At 52.4% G+C, this 24,316-nt stretch overlaps 5 protein-coding genes across 5 annotated transcripts; 2 read left to right on the plus strand and 3 right to left on the minus strand.

The window, feature by feature from the left end:
* Nucleotides 1-593: 593 nt before the first annotated feature.
* COCSUDRAFT_59444 (hypothetical protein) lies at nucleotides 594-5,736 on the minus strand (the record flags this gene model as incomplete). Its single annotated transcript, XM_005651436.1, has 12 exons — nucleotides 594-732; nucleotides 1,014-1,122; nucleotides 1,372-1,522; nucleotides 1,908-2,168; nucleotides 2,525-2,630; nucleotides 3,135-3,313; nucleotides 3,683-3,850; nucleotides 4,123-4,197; nucleotides 4,407-4,543; nucleotides 4,836-4,955; nucleotides 5,284-5,547; nucleotides 5,700-5,736. The coding sequence occupies 12 exons, from the start codon at nucleotides 5,734-5,736 to the stop codon at nucleotides 594-596; spliced, it is 1,746 nt and encodes a 581-aa protein (XP_005651493.1).
* Nucleotides 5,737-7,313: 1,577 nt separating this feature from the next.
* Nucleotides 7,314-12,860, plus strand: COCSUDRAFT_59445 (hypothetical protein; the record flags this gene model as incomplete). The annotated part of the gene is made up of 11 exons (XM_005651437.1): nucleotides 7,314-7,382; nucleotides 7,660-7,874; nucleotides 7,981-8,193; nucleotides 9,053-9,227; nucleotides 9,652-9,792; nucleotides 10,283-10,401; nucleotides 10,787-10,905; nucleotides 11,349-11,449; nucleotides 11,883-12,004; nucleotides 12,377-12,520; nucleotides 12,770-12,860. 11 exons carry the CDS (start codon nucleotides 7,314-7,316, stop codon nucleotides 12,858-12,860), a joined length of 1,509 nt encoding a protein of 502 aa, XP_005651494.1.
* Nucleotides 12,861-13,728: 868 nt separating this feature from the next.
* Nucleotides 13,729-15,857, minus strand: COCSUDRAFT_46291 (hypothetical protein). Its single transcript, XM_005651438.1, has 4 exons — nucleotides 15,597-15,857; nucleotides 15,241-15,336; nucleotides 14,925-15,055; nucleotides 13,729-14,549 (listed from the first exon to the last, which is right to left on the minus strand). The coding sequence occupies exons 1-4, from the start codon at nucleotides 15,745-15,747 to the stop codon at nucleotides 14,436-14,438; spliced, it is 492 nt and encodes a 163-aa protein (XP_005651495.1). The 5' UTR covers nucleotides 15,748-15,857; the 3' UTR covers nucleotides 13,729-14,435.
* Nucleotides 15,858-15,996: 139 nt separating this feature from the next.
* COCSUDRAFT_21985 (hypothetical protein) lies at nucleotides 15,997-19,744 on the plus strand. Its single transcript, XM_005651439.1, has 8 exons — nucleotides 15,997-16,217; nucleotides 16,351-16,420; nucleotides 16,552-16,692; nucleotides 16,993-17,159; nucleotides 17,493-17,620; nucleotides 17,919-18,093; nucleotides 18,520-18,654; nucleotides 18,984-19,744. The coding sequence occupies exons 1-8, from the start codon at nucleotides 16,155-16,157 to the stop codon at nucleotides 19,161-19,163; spliced, it is 1,059 nt and encodes a 352-aa protein (XP_005651496.1). The 5' UTR covers nucleotides 15,997-16,154; the 3' UTR covers nucleotides 19,164-19,744.
* On the minus strand, nucleotides 19,714-24,229 carry COCSUDRAFT_21987 (chaperone DnaJ). The gene is made up of 9 exons (XM_005651440.1): nucleotides 24,149-24,229; nucleotides 23,416-23,840; nucleotides 23,222-23,288; nucleotides 22,567-22,868; nucleotides 21,970-22,120; nucleotides 21,608-21,722; nucleotides 20,971-21,161; nucleotides 20,404-20,529; nucleotides 19,714-20,056 (listed from the first exon to the last, which is right to left on the minus strand). Exons 2-9 carry the CDS (start codon nucleotides 23,757-23,759, stop codon nucleotides 19,940-19,942), a joined length of 1,413 nt encoding a protein of 470 aa, XP_005651497.1. The 5' UTR covers nucleotides 23,760-23,840; nucleotides 24,149-24,229; the 3' UTR covers nucleotides 19,714-19,939.
* Between the last annotated feature and the right edge of the window lie 87 nt (nucleotides 24,230-24,316).

The raw sequence follows: 24,316 nt of genomic DNA on the forward strand, positions 1-24,316 counted from the left end.
TAAAGCTCCCAAGTCCAAGGTTGTTCTTGGCAGGCCCAGTCAGCACCTATCAGCATTTACTAAGGAATCTTATCCCTAGCAACAGTCTTTTTTGCTGCAAAGAATCAGTGGGCTACCACATGTGCATTGAGAGCCAAGAATTTTATGCAGTGTTCCCCTGAAACAAGCTGTCTCCGCAGAATTTGCTTTGAAATCATTAAATCACTTCATCTCTACGCATGTGCACAGCCACAGTTCGCAGTCATAAATGCCATTCAGTGATCAGTGATCAGCACTGTTGGCAGAGGAGATGCGCGATGCTTCTGAGGCAAGCATCTGCGGCATGCACATGGCGTGAGGCGCTGAGATCCTGGCCGGCAAAGCAGGGCGCTTGGAGTGAGCAATACTGCGATTAATTGCAAGGAGGACCGGACCTGATCATGATGTAGAAATCCATGCACTGCCTTACAATTATGATCCCCATCATTGTCAACCAACTCTCGTTTACAAGGTACAGCCTGATAACCTGGTTATCATAACCACAGTCCTGCAAAATCAAAGAGTCAAGAATTTGCCTCTCCCAGCAAGTCTAGGCTTCTGAGAGTCAATAACTCCTACTGAGATGGACGGGCGCACAGCCACTGGTCAGACTCTGCAGAAGGGAACAGCCAAGCGTTGGACACAAGCAGGTGCTGTGTGCACACAGTGTACGGCGCAGGGTGAGTCAGCACTGCGCGTCCCTTTGGCGCGAACCTGCATTGCATGCACCGGAGATGAGTCACCACTGATCAGCAATAACCACATGAGGCACAGCAGCCTAGCTGGCTTGGTCACGTGCAGCCTGGCAGCCATCAAAGCACCCAGGCAATGCAGGGCGTGCTGCAAAGCCAATACACTGCAATCGTGCAGTGTATGCCATTAAGGCGAGCTTGTCACACCTCTTTGTGATGCCGCAAACATGACAAATTTGCTCAAGCGCAGACATATCAGGCACCAAGACCACAATATATGGCATAAGAGTGCTGGGCGCTCACTTGAAGTAGACCTGGTGGCGCTGTTTCCATTTTCGAAAGTACTTGGGAGCCAGCAGCTGGAACAGGTGATCCCTCATCTCATCGCAGCTCACTATCAGCGCATCCGGGCCTGCACAGAAATCAACGCATGCTCATCACCCCTGCCTGCCTTTCCGTATCACATTTTTCACTGCACCAATGAATAAACCCGCACTATCACCCCATGTCACATAGTGGGCAGGCGGCCCAATATTTCACAATGCATCAAAGACGTATGACTAGCACATCACTCCAGGGTCACATCGAGTCAACTTGTTGCAGTACACAATCAAGGTAGGCTCTGAATGGACCATGCTAGAATGGGAGTGCCAGGGATCACCTGATTTGACGGCAGCGTAGAGCCAGTACCAGTCGTCGTTGGAGCCGAAGGGGGTCGTATAGAAGAGGTGGTCCCTTCTGAGGCGCTCCAGCAGAGCTGCCGCGCGGCGTTCCCTGGCAAGCTCCGCCTTCACCCGTGACTGGTGCAGCATCTGCGCACAGCATGCGATCTTTCAGACTTGTGGTTGTTTGCACGGTGACTAGTCATTTGTTTCACAGAGCGATGGGGGCCAGGCACTGTGTACTAAAGATGCAGTCCTGGTTGCATGGTACACTTGACTGGGTGCCAGCCCGTCTCCATGCAAGGCTGCTACGAATAGCACTTGGCAAAGGACGCATGCCAGATGTCAGGCGTATGACAATTCCAGAACTCTCCAACTGGCAAATTGATAGAGGGGCATCTCGGGCAATTTTCAACAACCACAGGGCGGCTCATTTTGGCAGCCTTGGACTGTAGCTTGTTTGCAAATGGCTTGTCTAACAACAATGATAATAATGACAACCTTTCCTCAGGCCGTGTTTAGCAATGTGAATCACCAGCAGGGGCTTCAGGTCCGGACGTTCCTCGCGAAGTTGGTCAAGCACCGCAGAGATCTGCGCGAAGCTGAAGCCGCCGGCTTCCCAGTTCTGGCCGAACAGCGCCACGTTGGCGCCGTCAATGAGGCACCCGTAAGGGCCGTTACGATCAACCCAGGCCCGGAACGTGTCAAAGTCGCTCGGCCGCTTCTCCTTCTGCCTCGCCAGCGCCGCGATGCCCTCCGCAAACGCGTGGTACTCCTCCGGAGACAGGTCCACCGCCTGCGGCAAAGATTAGTAAGATTAACAATTTGGTCGTATTACTAATCTACCAATGCATTTGGATGCATGGAGGCGGTGTCATGGCATGGCACACGCCCTGCGGAGGCCTCAGGGCTGTCTGTAGCTAGTGCATACACACTCATAGGTACACACTTCGTCAGACGACAGAACAAGTAAAAAACATGCCATGCCTTAAATCTAACCAATAGTGCCGCACAGCCTGTCCGTGGCTGGGTCCTTGTCTGCCAGGCGTGTTGAGGGCATTCTGAGAAGATTGCGTGCCGGCAACGGGCAGACGTAGGGTGTCAGAACATATTGTGTACATGCAATATTTGGGCGCGGGTGGAAATGGGCACCTCGAGCTGCCCATCGCAGCAGCTCGGCTGCCCGCTCTCGCTGACGCTGCACCGCTCCAGCACCCATGACTGGCCCTCTCCTAGCGACTGGGCCGCACTCGGTGACCTGCAACATGCACAACCACAAGGCATAAGGAACTTCCACACATTATTGCAGGCCTCCTTGTGCGAGCGGATGCTGCAGCGGCACGCTGCATCTTCAGAGCGCCTGGCCCTTTCAGCAGAACAAGATCCATCGTCCCCCCATTAACAATCTCCTTCATTCATTCTTCAGAAGTGTGAGACTGCCTGTTCCTATGAGTGTTCTGCTGCACACTCTGCTGCTGAAACTCTTGTATGCCTGACACTGTGCTGTTCTCTGCAAAGCTGTTGTTTGCAAGGCTGTTGATCTAAGATTCCTTGAAGCTGCGCCACTACAATGGCAGGTCAGACTAGTAGCTAGACCTACAGTGGGCGGAGATCGGCTGCTACTAAGTAGCAACAACTACAGAGTTTGCGCAATCTTGCCGCAGAGGTCCCTCTGCCAGCTGCTAGGCCCTCATGGCCCCTTCCTCATTCACAGGCAGGCCAGACTAGGCTCTAGAGAGGCAGACAGGATCGGGCAACCCACCTGAAGAAGCGTTCCACGGCGGCCAGCGTTCCCTCCTGCAGCGCCGTCAGCTCCCGGGCAATTCGCGTCAGCACCCCCTCCGCGCGAGCCCACACGGCCCCATAAGCGCACACCCCGATGAGTAATGCGTACTCATCCTCAGTCAGGTCCAGCTCCTGCTCCGCTATCAGCTCGTCCACCTGGCATCGCACCCCTGGCGGCCTCAGATAGCTGTCGCTGCGGAAGGACCAATGAATTCTTGTTGTAATTTTTAAGGCCAGAAGCTGAAGACATGACGCGCTGTGACCATGTAGTCAGAGATTTTGCAGTGCTTTCCTCCAATGCCATAAGCTGGGGCCATGCACTTAAGAGAGCTTTCAGAAAGCATGTCAGGTCCAGCTTGTGCACTCCAGCATCCAACTCTCATCCCCATGAACATACAATGGTCCAGGGGGATGAGAATTGTATTCAGGATAATATCGTATGGATTGTACTGGGAAAACATGCGATCTGCCAATGAGACATCAATAGAATGTTTTCAGGCAAGTAGCCAGCATCTCTGCGCTCACCTTGAAGGCTGCGTCCACGTTGCCGGCGGCGCAGTAGGCTTTGAGGGCGGGAACAAAGCTGCGCAGTTTCAGATGGAGGCCCGTCGCTAGCGCTTCCCTGGCAGCGTCCAGCGCCTGATCTGGCTTCCCCTCCGTCGCAGCCATGCGCGCCAGCGCCGTGTAACACACCTGGCGCACCCATTCAACGGCGTTGTGAGTCGGTGATATCTTGCAGTGACGCCATACTAGGAGGCACTTCACAAGAGACTTCTCAGCAGAGAACAGTAACGCCATTTCTCGCAACCTGCCTTGATTGTCATAGGCACGTCGTAGGCAAGGTGGGCAACGTGACTTACTCCACAGCTCAGCAGTACTCAGGGGTGCTTGATTGAGGGTCATTAGCGGACTAGAATGAAAACAGACTCGATGAGCAGATGTGGACATGCAATCAAAGGGCACACCTCTGATTTGCCGCCCCCTCGCTCCTTCAGTGTCTGCCACAGCTCCTTGCCGCGCCGTGCCACTTTCACCCACTCCTGCTCGTGCGCAGATGTTTCACATCAGAGTCCACGCAAGAATCACAGATTGTCTTTGTTTGTCAGAATACTTACCCCAAAACTGCCCCAAACAAGCGGCCTCACAAACAAGTAAGACCCAGGCAATGTGTGCCAATCCAGCAATCAGCACATGCCTTGCTGCGTCACTGTCAGGTCAGCTTCATGAGTTTGTTTGGACTAGTGCGCACCTCAGAGGTCATGTGCGCGGCTTTGTCAATGCTTTCTCGCTGCAAAGCCTGCTCCGGTGTGGCACCGTTGCCTGAAGTGGCCTGCCCAGATGTGCTGGCCTCTTTGTGGGCTGCTTTCCTGGCGTCAACATCCTCCCCTGCACCAGTGGCACAGAAAACTCGATAGAAAGTCCGAAAGTCCAAAGTCTTTGACCCAGAAAGGGAAAGCCATGATGCAGCCATCCCTCTAAGGAATGTAAGGAATATAGACAGTCAGTGGGTAAAGTGTTTTCAGACTACTGCACATGCCTGTAAGCTTGCCCAAAGCGAGCCATTGGCCTACACTATAGCATTCTGATCTACACAGTAAGCACAGCGGTGATACATTCACAATGCATTGACAAAAACGTAGGGATGCAGCAGCGAAAACGGCACCAGCAGAAGAGGTACCTGGCTGTGAGGCTGATTTGGCGTCTGTCTGGGCAGGTGCAGGCAGCTTGGCATCCCATGCCTGGCCGCCCGAGCACAGGTACAGCAGCGTCTCAAACAGGTCGTTGCCCATGCTGATGCCTGCACGCATGCATGTGTAACAGCACAATCACCTCAAGTTCCTGCAGCCGTGCTCATCGCTGCAATTGAATTAATTTCAATCAAATCATCTTGTAAGTGAGCCTATATGCATGCCTAGAAGAAACCTCATTCAACATGTGTTCATTCAGCCATGCTCATGCACGTGTGGAAGCATGGAAGCATCCCTCATATAGGGTCAATAAGTCTCCTTTTGGGAGGTGATGATAACTGCAACGAAGCAGCAGGACTTGATGCCCTTGCATGCATGCAAGGGGGGAATATTGCTGTCTTGGAGGAGAGGGGAAGCAGGCACATCAAGGAGAAGCACCTTCAGCAACAGCTCGGTCGTAGGCTGCAAGGCCTCCAAGCGGGTCATTCTCCTTGGCAGCCTTGAAGATATCTGCGCGCAGGCCCCCCTCTGGCGTCATCTTTCTCGCCTTCTTCCTCCCCTGCTGCTGCTGCTGCTCTTTTGGAGGCGGCTGCTGTGGCGGTGCCTGCTGCTGCAAAGGCTTCTGGCCAGCTGGACTGAACTGCCCATGTTCCGCCACAACACCAGGGCTCCTGCTTCTCTTCCTGCCATGCTCCTTGCCCCCTGCAGCGCCGCAATATCTCCCATATTTCAGAAAAAGTGCCATGGGCGCAGCTCATCTGATTCCGGATGCAAGAGTCCTGCTGAGAAGGGACAGTGCTGGCAGGTGCAGACAACCTGGTACAAGAAAAAAGAGCTTTGGACAGGGGTCGCACCTGATGCGCTACTGGAAAAGCCTTTTTGTCCATTCATTGCGACGACTATGGGAAACTGGCGGAATGAGGGTGCTATGGTCTGCAGGGGCACTCTTCTTGGAGGGAGCAAGTGGTGTCTGATTCCAGACCTCAAGCACCTGGGAATCGGCAGGAGAATATCACCAATTAGGTTGGTAATAAGGACTCTACCGGAAGTTGACATGCATCACACACTGCCACAATGAGCAAACACCAGAGCAACTGCATGACTGCGCCAGATCAACTGTCGAATTCCTATACCTAGCCAGTTAGATGATTATATCACAAGTCAGTCCTTTCTTTTACATGTACCAATCAAATTGTAACCGTTGCATCGCCTGCCAAGGGGTGAAGGTTCCCAAGAAGCACCAAGGCAGATGGTCAGAAAGGCACCTGGACTGCCCAGCAATCTCCAGGCGATGGGACACAAATCTACCTGCAACCCTCACCATTGCTGGAAGCATCATCCATTTGCCGTCCAAGACTGCTTGCAATATCTTAGAAGGCGCCGGAACGTCTCGGAGATCGCTCCGTTGCCAGAATTGGCAGGAGGTCACACGGTAAAATTTGAATGGGAAGCAGCTGTTGCCGCTATACAGTAATCTGTACTCTCGTCCAATAAGTCACATATCAGTGTGATATATTGCACAGACGACAAGATTGCTCATTGCGATCAAAGCAAAACACTCATAGACCTGGATTTTTTACAGAATTTTCAACAGAAAGTGCTTGCACCCAGTTTGTGCTTGTTGTGGCAATTCCAGTAGACATTATGTTATTGAAAAACTAATATTGAACACATATAGAAGACGAGGGCGCAGCTGTTCATTAAAATTATTTGGTAAGTGTGCATCTTGTAATGTACATTCAGTCTGCCTTCGAACATGTGTGATGACACACTGATGATCACAGCTGCATGTGCATTTTCTCATTTTGCTTGCTCAAGCCTTCATCAGTCTGCAGGATTACTGGTGCATTCAAGTTACGTACCAGTGCATGTCAGCAACAGCACCTCTTCTCACGTAGAGCCCAGGGAATCTGTCTGCTTCTGAGCAAGCCCATCATCGCTTTTACAAGGTTTTCTAAGCTGATGTGTCTCACCACTGACCAGGATCCACAGGCCAGATGCAGTGAACGTGGCAGTAGGAGGCTCTGGGTATCACCACTGACAGCGGCGTGAAAGTGTGGTGCAAGCTTGGAGCAGGCGATTCGCTCGGCCAGTGAACCAGTCAATCTGGAAAGTCAGATAGCAGACTATGGAGAGGAGGGGCTCCTCGGGTCTTGCTGGCCCCAGCGGAGCCCCACATGGACCTCCTGAAGGGGTGAGCAGCTCTGACTGATCCCAAGAAACATCTCATACCTATAGGATCTCTTCTTACCTTGTCAGTTAGATTTCATGATTGATTCATCAGATGATGTATAGTACCTATGGCAAACTGGACGAGCAAACTTCTGCGCAGGTGTAGGGGTGGTGTCTCCCTCCAGGTCCTGTCTGTCAACACTCAGGTTTCAAGGATTTACCTTGTGCGCAAGCCGGGCCTGTCTTTCACATACCCTGGTATGCATGCTGTATAGATTGCTAAATTAAGAGAAGATATGGTTTCTAACCACCAGACGAACGCAAAACTCCTGACTCCTGGCCTGCAAGAGGGAGAGCCGCAGGGAGTGAGCCCTGTCTTTTGCTCATCCCTGCCAATGCATGCTGAAATAGGGCACCCCACCTAGAGGTCATCCGAATTTCAACAAAAGAGACGGACTGGTCCGTATTTTTGTTGGGGACTTCTCGGCAAGAATTGCCGATGAGACTTTTCTCATCCACTGAGCGACATTGAAAATATTTGGGTAGAGACTCAAGAAAGGATAAGCACACGGGAAATGTTTTACACGGGAATCAAGGGAAAGAGACTAATGAATATACTAATTGCTGACCCCTGGGCTGCAGGAGGGAGCGAAGCCGCAGGAAGTGAGGCCTGCAGAGCTCCGGCCGCGCGCGATGGTGATGCTGCGCAGTTTCAAATTCAAAGTGGCCGGCTGCGTCCTGCTGGCGCTGACGTCAGTGCTGTGGAGCCACCACCTGTACGCTGCCGGATGGAGAGGGGGGAACTACGGTGGTGGCTCGGCTGGCAAGCGGGGGGTCCTCAGATCCTTCAGAATACGGTGCGCAGCTGCTTGCTCAAGCAGCAGATACATCCAGGAGAGGACCTTAATATCTGATCCAAAGTGAATGAAGAGAAGTAGCTGAGAGTGAGCGGGGGATGCGCAGGGTGAAGGAGTCGATAGGGGACGGCAGGGCGTTGTACAACGAGGATAAGGGGGCGTGCCCGCTGCATTACCAAAGGATGACATACGAGGATGTCAGGGACCGAGGGCAGGTCCCCTACCTGCTGGGGGGCCGCCGGCAGCCGCACTGCCGCACCTGCAGCAGCAAAGCCCCCTGGGCCAACTTCTGCTCTTGGGACTACTCCAAATTCTCAGGGTGGGTGCCCTTTACTTTCTGCACCGATTTTTGGAACCCAGGCGCGTGCTGCAGCACCTTATTTGCTGGCCTTTCAAAAAAAAACCCATGTGTTGTTCTGTGTATCCTGCCCTGACAACTTCTGCTCCTGGGACAACTAAGGTCTCAGTGTGTGCCTCTCACTGTATCTGCACCCAATTCTGGAACAATGCCGCTTGCTGCAGCAGCTTACTTTCTGGCCGTCCAAAGTGTGCGCATGCATTGTTCTTTGTTTTTGCCCCGGGCTGACTTCTGCTCCTAGGACTACTCAAAATATCCACGGTAAGTGGCCTTTCCAAGCCGCACCCATTTTTGGAATATAGAGGCACTTGCTGCAGCACCTATTTATCTGGCCTTTCAGAGTCTGTGCATACGGTGGTCTATGTTGGGACTTCTGATCCTGGGACTACTCCGACTTCTCAGGGTGTGTTACTTTTAACATCTGCACCTTCTCCTAAAATGCAGCCCCTTGCTGCAGCAACTGATATCTCTTGACTTTATGAACTTTGTGCATGTGTTGGGCTGTGCATCATGCGCTCTGTGCTTGCTTGCATATTTTGCGCCAGTAGAAGTAATAAATATTTTATTACACAGAGCTTTGATCCGAGCTGAATGTTGACAGGCAACCTTATTTACTTGCTCTTTCTTCACCCTTTAATATGCTCCAATGTATGTGGTGCCCCTTTGCCCGAGCCAGGCCTGTCTCTTACGCATCCCTGCTATGCATGCTGTAACAGCATCTAGCGGTCATCTAATTACTAATGACTATGGAATACAGCATGGTCTATTCACTCAGCAACATGGGCAGGCTCTACGAATGGCGTGGTTCTGTTGTGGGCAGGTTCCGCGGGCCGGTGTGCCCGGAGTGGTTACAAGAGCAGCTGCTGACGTGGATGATTGAGTCAGCGGAGCGCGGCAGGCCAGGATTCAAGGAGATGCTGACAATGACCCCCTGCGACTTATTCCCCCTGCTGCGCGGCCGCACGCTGTGGCTCATGGGAGACTCCATGATGCAGGTGCGCGTGAACATGTGATCCCGCATGACCCTTTCCTGCTGGTGCATTGCAAACAACTCGTGCCAGCACAGCTCTCGCATTGCGGGTCCCAGTATTATGCGAGGGATGGGAGCGCCTATTCAGTAGTATAGTGAGTTGCACTCAACTCACAGGGACAAAACAGGCAACAGGCAGAGCTCGCGCATGTGAGTCCCAGCATCATGCGAGATATGGGAGCGCAAAACACGAGCAGCATATCACATCCTTTTTGCTGCTCATTTTTTCCCTGCGCAAGCATGCAATACCTGCCAGGGACAGAGCAGGCATTGAATGGGGCACCGAGTCATCATAGTCTGTCATCTTAGTCCTTCTGTGCCGTTTCTCCTTTTTTCCAATCTTGGTGGTTGTATAATTCCGGACCTTAATGGGTGGAGAAAGTGCGCAGGAGTTCATGAAGGCGATGATGTGTTTCCTGGTGGAGTTTTGGGACGTGGACCGTCAGCCGCAGCCGCCAATCCAGCCGCACAGCGAACCATACATCGACTTTGAGTGGCCACTGCAGGGCTGGTGCATACAGCTGCCCCAGGTGCCGTCCCACTTCCTGTGGGGCCCCATGTGCCCGCACATGTCCACATGCGCTCCTCTGCAAGGCTCTCGAACTCAGAACAATTGCACACATTAGGCGCCGACACAGTTGATCTCTGAGCAAGCAGGGAAGGCGCGAGCTTGCACTTGCAGCATGTAAAGCGAGTATAACGCTGGAAGGCTTGGATGTCCCAACTGGGAGGAGATCTGATAACAGAGAGAACTTGTATAATTTCTTCTCCTGTCTGGAAACCTGCCAAGGCTTCCTTCAGGAGCCAGCGATGCTCAGTGACAGTCTTGAGGGAGTATTCACAATATAAGGGGAGGGAACGTGTGCACGTTTCTCCCCTGTACGCATCTTGCACAGAACCCAATACCTTGCCACCAGCTGCCATCTGGCCCATCTCCTTAGAGTAGGCCAGCAAATACCTCCAACGTGAACAAAGCTGTGAACCCGTCACGGTAAACAGATTGTTCTGACCTGTGCACAGGATGCGCGGGTATGCCTGCTGCGTGCCAACACGGCGGACCAGATGCTGGACATTGTGTTCCCGGCCTTCCCCAAGCTGGGTGTGAAGCTGGAGGACGTTGTGCTTGTCAATTTTGCCATGTGGATGAACACGTGCGAAGCTGTCCCCTTCCCATCTCATGAACACACTTTCCTTGGACAATCAGAATGCCGCGAGCTGGGGCCCCCCGTTCTGCTGGAGGGGCCCAGCCTTTGCATTGTCTTTGCATTGGCAAGCTTTCTTGGTCTTGCAGTGGCAGCCAGGCAACATGCTCAAGGCAATACTGTTGATGCAGGTTCTTGATCAGATAGGATCTGTGTGAATAAGGCCTTGCAATTTTCAACTCGAAAACAACAATGCCTATTGGATGAAAAGTATGGTGGAAGTGTGTGGTGCATACCATGGCAATGATGAAGTGCAGGCAGAGGATGAGCATGTCAGAAGCATTGACCCGCCTTACTAACAACGACTAATGATGACTCGCAGTGACGCACACTACCATGGTAACATGACACGGTTCCGAGAGCACGTCTGGTACAACCTGCGCGAGCTGCCGCTCATGATGTGGCGCGACTCCAGCGTCCAGCATTTCGACACCCTCTCAGGTGCCAAGCAATTCCACCATCCAGCAGCTAAATATTGCCAGTGGTGTTAAATCTGCCTTGGATTGTTTCAAACACATTACGCATGTCATGACCTCCAAGCGTGCAGTGCCTCCTCCCTTTCCCTCCCTTTCCCTTACTCTTACGCGCTGTCAGGTGCACGGCTTTGCACACCATGCGGTGATTTGGGCAGCCGTAAAACAGCTGCGAATGTTGCACATCCCATCATGGCTGGGTTTTTAGCATTTGACCGCAAGCATGCAGTACCGTGGCAGGCGCTAGCATTGAGACCATGGCAGCGGTATGCGAGGCAGTAGGACACTATTACAATTGCCTATTCTGTCATCCATTGATTTGTCCCTCGATGGCCGTCTGTACATCTAAATCCGGTGGTCTTTTCAGCTCAGGGCTGCCGAGTGATGCGTAAGGGTACTTCCTGGCTGCAGGTGACTACGTGTGGCCGCCGCGCACCAATTCCTGCGTTCCCTTCCGGGACGTTTACCTGGATGACAACAACAAGCTGCACAGCTGGGACCCCGCTCTGCAGGTGGGAGGCCATAATTGCCGTAGCTGCTGCTGACTACCTCTTGGTACAAATGACCCTTGTCTTGGTACAAAAGGACCCATGATGCCTGCATGTGATAGCCTCGCGGTCAGCCGCCGCTGCACCAAACATGCGCAACGCTGTATCCTCTCCAGCCTACAGCAACCAGCTGCAAGTCCAGACAGCATATTGCAGAGATGGGCAGGAAAAACTTAACATCATCCTGGCCCGTTCATCCCTGTGCATGCAATGCGGGAGGAATCTGTCGTGACTTTTATTGAGCTCTACCTTTCTTCCATTCTTCCCCATCGAGTCTTGAATATGCAGATTGCAAGTCCTACTGCAAGCAAGTACAAGCAGCTCGAGCATACGTGTGCGGTTTGTGTGACTTTCTTGAAGGCTGTCACCTCGCTCAAAACTGGCGTGATGGCTGCAGACGGTGGTGGAGGGCGGCTGGCGCAACAAGCTAGCATACGCTGGGCTGGTGGACCTGCAGATGCCCATCGTGCACACCTGGAATGTCTCTCTTGGCATGTGGAACTACCACACCAACTACAGGTGCACTTCCTTTGTCTCGCTCAATCTGTTTCTCCCTATATCTTCTTCAGAGCCATGTCATCAGACTCGGCGGTGGCCACAGTAAGGTACACTCTGGCTTTGAGGGCCACACAGGCAGCAAGCTGCCCCCAAAAAGTTCGAAAGCTGTGCTTATGTCGCTGACATGTGCTTGTCATGCTTTGCACCAATAAAACTTTGCCAGTATTTGCAAATGCATGCATGCAGCTACAGCTTGCTCACAAGATAGCACTTCTGCAAGCTCGTGCTGCTCTTCAGCTCGGCAGTCATAATTATCACTTATATAAGAGCATTGACCAGCAAACACGCCTTCTGAAGCTCTGGATTTCAATCTGGTCAATTGTGTGCCGGCAGGGAGGAGCCGGGGGACTGCACTCACATGTGCCACCCGTCAGCCTACCAGTTTTGGATCTACGCCCTCTATGAGACGCTCAAACCGCTGCCGCCCGACGCGCGCGCATCCGCGCAGCGTCATCTGATGCGGCCGGGGACGGCACGGTGACCCCGGCCGGCGGCTGCTCAGCCGCCTAGAGCTAGGGTCAGCTTCAATTCCCTTACGATATAACACACCCGGGGATCTGCTGAAACACACCCGTGCATTGCCACTGGATGCCACACGGCGCCGGCTGGCGGGTGCCCAGCCGCCAGATTTGGCCGCGCTAGGGTACATTATCCACCCCCAGAATATAATACGTCCGGGGGTTTCTTGATGCGACTCCAAGCGCGCAGCGCCATCTGATGTGGCAGGGGACGGCGCGGTGACGCCGGCCGGCGGCTGCTCAGCCGCCAGATTTGGCCGAGCCAGTGCCCCCGGGAATATAGGGTGCACGGGGGTTGATTACATGCATCGCCACCAGTGGAGGCTGCTGTTCAATGGCGCATCCGCACAGCGGACACATATTGTGGCAACTCGCCGCACCTGCTTAGCCGCCTGGTGGAATACAACCCCTGCCATATTGTGAGGGCCAAGGGATCTGCAGAGCCAGCTGGTGCAGTGAGACGAAGACAGAGCCAGCAGCTGTACACGTAGCACTCCCATTATGTTGAATGTTGGATGGGCCCAAATGCGGGGACAGGGAGTGTTGCTGGTTGAATCAGTTTGTTGGGCTGCTCTAAGGGTCCTAAGCAATTTACTCCTGATATCAGCCGACTGTCAAGCCAAGCCGCTTGGCGATTATTTATTCTTATGCGCAGGTGCATGCCTGCTGACATCAGCTCATCATAGTTGCTATGACTGAAGCAAAACTCTTGACAATGTTGGAGCTGGCCTAGACAGTTATTGGAATGCCAGAGCATGCTGTGCATATGAGGTGAATCAGACGGTAATCGTTATGCATCCTCTTGCACTTACATAGGGGGCAAGGATGACTCATCATGTGACCATGCCATTGGTGATCGGATCGAGTAGGATCGAAAGTTCATTGCAGACAATAGCAAGTGAACAAAGATTGGGAATGACTAGGAGAGGTCACCACTTGACAATGGAGTGCATGACACTTGGAAGTATTGCAATCAGTGATGCTGCTGCCTCAGCTTTAGCGCTGTTGAGCTGGTGTTGGTATTATGAAAACCAGTATCTTACCGTGCAGCAGCTGCCTTAGATAGTTGACAAATGCATTCGATGGGGGACTGCACACATGTGAATGGGTTTTACTGGCATGCCAAGAGAGGGCGACGCCATTCAAATATTGCCTTACAACGATCTTGAAGTAGAATGGTAGATTACAATGTAAAGGAAAAACACTCGTCCTTGCACTCTTATATCACCGGCAAAATGTTGCTTCTACCTGTGCACAGGTGTCATTGGGGCAAGCCACTATGTAGTCCGATTGGCCACTGGGGCACAAACATATGTGAGTGCCCAAATAGCTTCAAGGACATAGAAAGAAAATTGCATCGCTGTCACATACGGTATTCACTGATCAGAGTCAATTCAGCCACCATGCATGCAAGGCCTCTCCTGCCAGCAATCCTTTCAGGCAACATAACAGATGACGTCACTAGCCATACAGTAACTTTGCATACTTATGCCTACCAAATGTTCAGTCAACGCCGCTCTTGACTTTTGATCCCCAGAAAGTGGTCAACACAATCTGTGCGGCAACACAACCTTGTCTCTGGTAATATAAGAGCATGGCAGGGTCATGAATCTGGAAACCCATCGTTCAATTGTTCTTAGTCCAAAAGAATACTATATAGCACCTTCAAGTTAGTCTCAGCGTCAAAAGCTCTTTCAAGGAGTGTTCATTATATAAGCTCTCCAGCCCCTACAACTGTCTCTCGTGCATTTTCAGCACTCTAATTCTCCCAATGCTGAGCTCATCCCCTGCAAGCCTTGAGCAGTGCACAAATTTGTGCATTGATCCTGCTTGGTGCAATACTGCAACTGTCCGGCAGGCGTGCCGGGCAACACTCATCCCTGGTATGACAATATTTGGACGAAGGCCACAACCATGATGGTCGTCAGCACGGTCATCACTAGCGCGCACAGCACAGTGGGGCCTATCCAGTCCAAATAGAAGCCCATCTGCACAAGCCAACACACAGCTATTAGTCAAGACCAGACCTGCCTTCAAAAACTCCTGCTTTGCAAGAAAAGGTGCCCCACCAAATCACCATCTGGTACCTTGAAGATCCAGCACTATCAAGCGCAAGACACAAAGGATCCATTCTCTGGGGCCCGTTACCAGAGAAACGGATCTATCGTGTACAGACACTCTCGTGGCAGACCCATCTTCTCACATTCCTGCTTGCCACATATAGATTCCCCACCAAGACATCACACCTGATCCCTTGGAAATCTTACAACAAAAGCCACCACATACAAAAGTTGCATTGCATGGGAATTGCCCGCAGGGATATGCCTCTATTGTGTCAGGAGTAAGGGATGTCAGGTGTGTACCTGTTTCCTGCCCAGGTACACGCTGCGCATGTAGAAGGTGGTGAGAGCATAGCCGACCATCAGGATGGAGACTGGCAGCAGGAGGACGGTGATGAGGTTGGTTGTGTTCTGAGTGATTGGTCCTGAGCTCCCTGCACGCCCCAAAGACCCGTTTGTGATGGTGGTATCAAAGGAGCATACCAGCAGTACAGGCAGGACATGTAGCAGCTGATGGAAACGGTAGGCTGAATGGGGCAGAGACGTGGCCATTCTGTCTTTCGACTGTCAAGACCCAGCATGCACAGCACGGGATCGGGGGGTAATAAAAATGGGTCACCTTTCTCCTCTGACGCTGTGAAACCCACAAGAGCTGCTGAGACGCTGCCAATGGTCACTGCCATACTGAGCCACCCCAGGAACGTCCTCTCATTAGCTGAGACAGGCAAACAAACAGAGCTCAGTCTGCAGACCTCTGACATGAGCCCTCAATGCGTGGTGAGAAACAATCATATACATAGACGTCCACTCAAATTGTAAGGGTTGCACGATTGGGAATGCTGCACACGGTCAGGGAGTACTATCACAGTATCGGGATCAAAACCACGGTTTCTGGTGTCATCAGAAATTTTCTGATAGTTGCGATCTGCAGAGCACGTCATTCATCGATGATGTAGGAGCGCTGTGGGCTCTCACCAAAGTAGGTCTTGGGCTCGATCCTCAGGGGAACTTTCCTGGGAATCTGATATCTAGCGCCCTGCGTGTGTGTCCTAGTGCCATACACAGAGTCTTGCAATGCCGATAAGGCGTTGTGCCCATCCTGATGCGACGGCTCTGTGGGTGGCATGGTGTTGTGAACACTATCCCTGAAAAACTTTTTTTCAAACTGTACTCACAGATCCAGCCTTATTTTGAGCCCATAATTCGCACTACACTATGCAATATATACACTACAAGATGATCACAAAAACAGCATCTTTCTGGGACCTCGATGGCATGTGATCGGATTCCGAGGGGGCATGCCAGAATAGGCAACCATCTAGTTGGAACTCAGTTGGGCGCACAAACGACAGAAGCTGCAAAGCAATCTAGTATAAATCCAGTGGCGCGTCAGGTCAAGAAGTCCAGCTTCGCATCCGCATAAGAAGCGTTCAGTATTCTTTCTTCATTAATTCCCAAATATGAATATCAGGCGGATCGTGATCTAGAAACTTCTAGTTGTTTAGCACCACCTTTTCCAGGCAGCACAAGGTTATGGCGAAAATCGGCGAAGGAGACGCCCGATGGATCGTGTCGGAGCGTCAGGATGGCGCAAATGTGAGTTTTGGCGTTATTGCTGGGATTTGGATGATGCTCATCAATGCTTCATTGAAACACTTGTTCTGCGATTCTTTTGGTGGGTAAATACCCATAATTAGCCGCATGTGATCGTGTGGGCTGACGCTCGCAGGTTAACAACTGGCATTGGCAAGAAAAAGATGTGCTTCCCTGGGCTAAAGTGCGCCTGCAAGAACTCCTAGGTGTGCAGACATCGACCCTCCCTGCCCTCTCAACATAGCAAGTGTATCAAGCCTGCTGCGCATCCAATGATTTCTTGAGTGTGCATGCATATATGCATTGTCACCGACGTGCCACATGTTGTGTTCTGCAGGAGAACAGGTTCTTGCAGACAACAGCGGCCTGCTGCTCAAGACAGGGCCCAATGTGGAGGTGAGCGGCGATGCCATAGTCAACAACAGGAAGAAGAAGCTCATCCCCTCCTACGAGCTGGAGATTAAGGGCACCTGGTCAGGTGACTGCCTCCCCCTCATGCACTGAACCTGCCATAATCGACAAGATGTACTGACCTCGAGTAAGAAAAGTTTGGGTGTTCACTCCTGCCACACTTGGCTGTCTTGTCCCAAGAATGGCAATCATGCACCTCATGACCTGACGAGCATGCTGCCTGCCTGTTATGTTTCACAAGCTGAGAACGATTGGCCAAGTGTCCTGCACAATGCAGGACAATGCAATCCACTTTGTTGCATGACTTCCTCGGGTTTGGCTCAATCACTAAACTTTACTAACGGCCATAGAATTCCACATTGTGCAGGGGAGGTGAGGGATGGCGAGGCGGCTGAGTCAGCGAGCGGAAGCTTCCATCTGCCTTATGTGGCGGATGAAAACGCCGACGAAGACCCAGAGCTCAAGGTGTCCACCAGCACAGACAGCGCAGCCGCGCGCCGCCTCAAAGAAGCATTTCTGGGCCCTGGCAAGCAGGTGCGCCAATTTTGGCCGGTCTTTCAATACCCCCATTATGCTCGTATGCTCTGACTGTTTGAAACCACCCTGGTCTGCTTGGAAGCCGGCGCTCCAGTTTTGACCATTCTTTTAATAACCTGCGATTGGCTTGGAGACGGTCTGGCTGTAAAGACATCAGTCTGCTTGCATTCCCAGCCATGGAGGTAGTCTTTTCAAGGCCTGGGACCCGAGCAGTCTTCACAGCCTGCTTGCCTTCTATCCTGGCACAGGTTGATCAGCTGCCATTCTGACAGTAAATGTGTTGAAATAGAGATTGTGTATGAGCTTTATTTTGAATCGTGGCATGCACAGGCTTTCCATGCGCACATGCGCTCATTCGTGAAGGAGCTGCAAGCGGGAGGGCCCTCCTCCAAGGCAGATGCACAGGACAGCAAGCAGCCCTTAGAAGATGACGCCGCCGCCATGAAGAAGAAAGGTGGGTTCCCCTGCTGCTACAATTTGCTGCTGGTGTCCTCAGCCGTGAGCAGGGGGCGCGTGTTTACTGCGCATTCAAGAGTACTGGCACGCAGTGCATAAGAGAAGTTCTGCCTTACCTTTCATTTCCGTTGGTATCATGACTTGAAGGTTGCACACAGCTATCCTGGGTGAAATGAACCGGGAAAAGCATTTTGGGGGTGCTTGATGGGCAACATCAATGTGCCCTAGCAGTTGCGGCAAACTGTGTGCCTGGTCAGCTAGCTTCAGATAAGGTGGTTCGTTATGTGCAGCTGAGGCGAGCCGCCGAGAGATTGAGGAGAAGAAGGCGGCGGAGGCCGCAAAAAGGCGCGTAGAGGACCGTGCAAGCACGGGCCGGGTCGAGCTGACGGAGAAGTTTTACGCGCGGCCGAGAGACCTGTTCGAGTGCTTCACCAATCCCGGCCGCGTGCAGGCCTTCACGCAGAGCGCAGCTCAGGTGCACCAATGCTTACTGATGTATGGAAGATAGGGTCTTTAGGAACTGCAGGGTCAGAGGTAGGTTTGGCAACGTTTGGGATAGAGGAGAGTAATATATTTCAAAAATTGCAGTTGCAAAATAGGAGCCCCTGCCCTGGTGCGCGGCCCACCAAGAACCTCAGATTCTACAGCACTGAGCTAAGGGCTGAGATTTATCAAAACCCCATCAGTATCCGTACTTAATTTGCAGGCGTGCGTGTTGTTGGGTTGTGTTGACACAGAAACTGGGAGTGCAACGGTGCTGGAATCCAAGTCAGTGGGAAAGGGCCTGCTGGGAAAAGTAGCCCTCTGCTTGGCTGGAGACAATTCAGGATTCAAGAATAACCGCAGAATTCAAAATCCTACAATCTCCCCTGCCATCTATTCACCCTTTGGGGTTGCGCAGGTGGAGCCGAGGGTGGGGGGCAAGTTCTGTGTGTTTGGCGGTTCGGTGGATGCGACCTTCTCTGCACTGGAGTCACCCTCGCGGATAGCCTTGGACTGGCGCTTCAGAAACTGGCCAGACGGCGCCGTCTCCAAGGTGGGCCCAACTCACAGCAACTCACTGCACTGCGTTACCACCGCCAGCTCACTGATGGCACCTATGCAGAGCAGAAACTTTGCAGGCTGCTGCCATTAAAACTCTTGAATGAGGAACATATCTGGCGTTAGATTTCATGACTGCCCCTGGGCGCTCCAGGCAGGCAATGACCTTTCGAACTTTGTGGGACCGTTTGGCTGCTGGTACTTACTTTCAATCTTTTGCTGTAGAAAGTAGTGACGAGTACTAACATGGGACTTAAATTTGCTGAGACTTGTTGAAGCTTACGTCGTGGAGTTTATCAGAGGGGCTGCATTGTGCGCGCGCAGGTGGAGATAAAGCTGGAAGAGCCGCAGGAGGGCACCACGGTGCTGCGCCTGGTGCAGACGGGGGTCCCCAAGGAGGACCGATTTGGCAACGGAGATGTGATCGAGTCGACTGCGCAGGGCTGGCGCGCACAGATCTTCCATCGCATCCGCGCAGTGTTTGGCTTCGGGCTTGGCATGTGAGGAAGAGGAAAGCAATTGTGAGTGTGCCAAGGAGGTCTCACAAGTAGCCCATGGACAACATGTTGAAGCAAGGGTGCTGTGAGGGGTGCTTGCGTGGCGGAGAGCACTCAGATGCAATCCCAAACAAGCTAGAAGGGTTCGAGGCCTGACAAAGAATTGTTAATGGCAATGCATTTTTCTAGGAGCTCACTCGAGTTGCCAAATAGCACGACATATTACTGGTCCCTGGTAACAAGAGTTGCAGGCAGGCGTGGTCGGGATTCTCAGAGTCCTTAACAGACCGAGACATGAAAAGTTGAGTTACGCGCTGTCAAGGAGTGGCCAATTACTGCTTCAAGACTGCCTGTTATCAGCGGCTGATATATAATAGACGAAGCAAACATGGGCCAATATGGGATCTGTTCTGGAGCTGAGGTGTGAATGGAGGGGAGCGAACTTGTTAAACAAACGATTTTGAAAGAAAAATTTACCAAATATTGGATTGCCGGACATCAGTGAACCAGTCCATCAGCTATACACCTTCAAAACTCTGATTCCCCAGCTTCCAGTGGGAAAAATAAGGTATCTTTACAACTTTGATGGAGTCCCGTGCACCACAATTGCAGAAGATAAGACCCAGAACAACAAACAGATGCACCAACACATGCCACGCAACTGGCAAACAATAAGAAATCAAGAGGCGCAACCGCTACGCATTGCAGCAGGCATGCCGCTTGGGAAAATTTGCTAAACACAAATGTTGCTGGACAATTTTGCAAGATGCTTCATCGCATAGTCTAGAAGAAGAGCCTGGAGCGCTTGCTGCTGCTGCTTTCCTGCAGCTCCTTGAGTTCCTCCACCAGCTTTGTCTCGTCCTTGCTCAGCTTCTGAGGGATGGTCACGCGCACATGCACCTGCGCAGCAGCACAAGACTTATTCTGACAGCTTCACACCGTCAGAAAAATCATTTCCAGCTGTACAGCAATAAGCAGAGCGCGCGAAATCAGAAGAAGCTTTCCAGCAGTATACCCAGGTTGCTGCATAACGATGGAGAGGATCAGACTGCCTCTATGCCTCTGTCACCAGCATTTCTGCAATATAATTGATGTTTCATTTAACACTATTATTAGTACTCTAACACAAAATCCAGAGCCGTGCCCTCAAAACCCATTCAGAACGCCAATTAGCACCCACTCAGGCCGAGCAGCCGGACGGAGCTGAAAGGAGCAATTCTATTTCCCTCTTCTGCGGGAATACACACCTGGTGGTCCCCCCGGAGTGTCTCATTGCCGAGGCGGGGAACGCCACGTTTGCCCATGACAAGTGTTGTCCCCGGCTGCGTGCCTGCAGGTATCCGCAGATCCACTGGACCGTCCACTGTCGTCACCTGCCACGCATTATTGCGGTGTTAGCTCATATGCTAGCCAGCCCTAGATGCAGAGCGCAAATGTGCCTGTGTCTGATCGGCAGCGCAAGGGGTAACCACTGACCGCTGCCAAGCTGACAGGGTCAAAGAGCATGCAGCTTACAGCTCCGGGGAGGGACTGCAGACGGCACACCTGCATGTGCTCACCAAACCGCACAGCGAGCAGATCTACTGCCGCAAAACAAACATTCCCAAATTCGCTAGAATGCAACGTGGTGACTGCCTGAATGTAAGCAGCTGGGACTGGTTTAATGTGCGCTACCTGGCGGCTTCCATGCCACCATTGGACAGCCACAGCTGATGGAGATTGGCATGACAGCATGAGAACAACCAATGGAAAGTAATGCTAGCACCCTTCACATGCCTTCTTCTGAGGAGCAATGAGGAGAACATTAGGCACACCTTGACGGTGGTTCCAAGGATGGCATCCACGAAGGAGATGTCGACGTCTGAGTGGATGGTGGTGCCTTCGCGCTTCAACCCCGCCGGGTGCGGCTTCACAGAGATGAACACGTACAAATCCCCTGGTTCGCCCCCCCGTCGCCCAACATTTCCCTCACCCCTCACGCGCAGCCGACTCCCCGCATCCACCCCTGGAAGAGCAGGGGAAATTTGACGACATGGCCAAGCATACAGAGAATTGCGGTGCCAGGTGCCAGACCCCTGAAATCACTCTTCATCCCCATGGCACACCAATTCACCAGTTCCATAAGACACAAGAAAAACTCTTCCTCATTTTCAAGGCATTTCCAACAAAACTCCCGCTGGATTTGCTCCTACTTAGCTCTTGAAGCAGACACGAATGGCTGGCATGCAAGGTATAGGTGGCTTGCAGCAGGTTGCGATTAAAGATGCTCCGCACGTAGGCTCTTGTTTGAACTATCGCTACTCTCTACGCATTCTTCATTTGTCCATGAATTTGGTGTTTTCCAAGCTCCCCGGCCCCTGCAGGGCCTTGGGCAGGCCACATCCTGGCGCCCCCCTCTTTGCTCGGCATCACATGGTACTGGGCGAACTAAGAAGGATCATCATGGCTGACCTGGGGGAACGCGCAGGGCGATGCGTTTGGATTTCCGTACGCGGCCGTCGCCGCCGCATGTGTTGCACGGCGTCGAGCGCTCGCCCACGCCCTCGCAGTCCGGGCACGTTATCACCTGCGCCAGATCAGTCATCCATGAGTCACCTATTAGCATTCAATTACCCTGTGACATGCCGTTCGATCACCTGAAGTCATGCCCGGAATATTCTTTAAAGGTAATCTACAAGCTGTGCTTCCAAAGAGTTGTGTTTCCAGGCCGGGCAAGCACATGGGACAGTGAAATCCTGGCGCATTGCTTTGTTCTGGCATGTGTTCTGAGCGTGCTCAGAGCGTGTACAAGGGGTGTTCAGAGCGTGAATCACCTGCTGGAATACGCCCAGGGGTGTGCGAACCGCTTGCACGACCTGCCCAGAGCCGCCGCAGGTGCTGCAGGTGGCCGCTGATGTGCCGGCTTTGATGCCCGAGCCTGTGCACGCGCCGCACGCCTCCAGCCGGCTGACCTCAATCTCCTTGCTGCATGCGCGCCAACACAGTACTCTTGAGGGTTTTGCACGGCACACCCCAAGACCATGCTGCAAAATGACCCCAGCACATCTCACAGATTCAGAATACCCCTATTCACCTGCTACATTGTACAATTCCTGGGGTGCCTGACATGGCACAAGAGGCCCAAAATGCCGCCTCCTCAATCAGGCTAATATACACAGAAGCATGTTGTGCACGGAAAGGAACGCCTCAGTCCAAATTTCTGCATTTGGCCTCCATGTCCCCTTGAGGGGTCAGGCTCCAAATTTTACATCCTCGGCGCATGCACATACTTTCACGCTTCCCAAACACAGCTGGCGCACTTTCTCTTTTGTGGCACCATGTCACACTACCAGACAGTGAGGCTGGCCAGAGTCTGACCTTGCCCTTGCAGGAGCAGCAAACAGCAATCGTGATGAAAGAGTTTGACCCACCTGGCGCCAAACACTGCATCCAGGAAGTCCAGCTTGAGCTCATACTTCTCATCCTCTCCCTGCATAGCGCGAGAGCGCGCCCCACCCCCAAATCCGCCCCCGAACCCGCCAAAGCCGCTGGCGCCGCCGGCCCGGCCGCCGCTGGCGCCGAAGAATTGCTCGAAGAGGTCGAATGGATTGTTGAAACCCCCCATGTCTGCGCCTCCCATGCCCCCCATGCCATTCTTCAGCCCGGCCTCCCCATATCTGTCGTAGATGCTGCGCTTCTGGTCGTCTGAGAGCACCTCATAGGCATTGGAGATCTGCATGGAGCAGCCATTAGTCAACGCTCAGCGCTGCACTTTGAGACCTGATGACTTCTGAACAGCAGCCATTGCTAAGCGCAGCACTTTTGAGATTCCTGATGGCTGTTACGAATGCGCTGAGTTGCCTGGGGATCATTGCCAAGGTGCCAGCACCGGGGTTGCATGATTACATGATGTGTCATGTTCATGCAAATGGAAACTCTGGAAAGTAGCATGCAAGGCCACGCAAAAGATGCAGCCACCAATTGAGTCATGAGAGCCCAAATGGCCCATGACCGGGTCTACCAGTAGAACCCCGGTGTAGAACCACAGGGCAAGTGAGCAATAATTTATGTGCTGGGCAGGCTTACCTGCTTGAATTTTTCCTCAGCACCAGCCTCCTTGTTGACGTCCGGATGGTACTTGCGCGCTAACTGCCTGTGCCAAGGCAGACAAATACATCATTCGTGACTACCTTGTGCCAATGAAACAACATGGAAACACAGAGCTGCTTGTGCATGACTTGAATGCAGAGACTTTTCCATAATTTGTTGGAGGTAAGCACCTGTATGCCTGCTTGATGGCTTTCTTGTCGGTGTTTTTGTCGACTCCAAGCACACTGTAGTAGTCCACGTCTGCCCTTACTACAAGCTGGGAGCCTCTCTGCATGCCCCGCTTGTTCTGCCGCCCTAGAAAGCTCTGTGCTGGGCCTGCTGTGCCTGCAATGGTGGGAGACCGTTTGCTGGACAGCAAGCCTGTGCTGCTGGCTGTGGTGGTCGCATTGCTGGAGCACCGTGCTGCTCTCACTGGAGGCCTCAAAGGAAGCTGTGCAGATGATGGCAAGATGCTTGGCTGTCCAGCGCAGCTCGAGCCTCTGAGGGCCGATGTGCTGGGCGCAAACGCCATCATATGGTTTGCTTGATGCAGCTCAAGTTGTGTGGATGAATATTTCCTCTTGCAACGTGTGTGGATCAGCACTGCCTCTCAAACCTGCACCAAACCGCTGAATAATGAGCCGACTGCATCGTAGGCGCGTGTACGGCTCTGTCAAGGAACCGTGCTGTTGGCAAATAATAAAAAGATGTGATCAAGCCCATGGCATTTCGACAGCAGAGCACTGACGCACTTATTACTCACTAGGACAGCGCACAACTCCACAATGAAACTGCTCTTGCCTAAACATTGTCTAAAGCTTGCAATATATATGAAGACAATTTTCAACATTATTAGAGATGAACAAATCCCATACAGAAGTAACACACTCCAGAAAGGATATGGCGATGAGGATAGTACGTCACCTCGGTCCTTGGCTGGGTCCTGCCCTTCAAATTCTTTGATGGCAATTCCTTCAAGGAAAGATAGCCAAAGAACTATCCGATTTTGAGCTTTGAATGTTGCAACGGGTCCTTTGATCTGCCGCCTGAGCAGTGATGTGCGGTGGTGAGATCAAGTCCAAATTTGGCTTC

This window comes from Coccomyxa subellipsoidea, assembly GCF_000258705.1.
Source record: "Coccomyxa subellipsoidea C-169, whole genome shotgun sequence".
In the NCBI taxonomy this organism is placed as follows: Eukaryota; Viridiplantae; Chlorophyta; class Trebouxiophyceae; family Coccomyxaceae; genus Coccomyxa; species Coccomyxa subellipsoidea.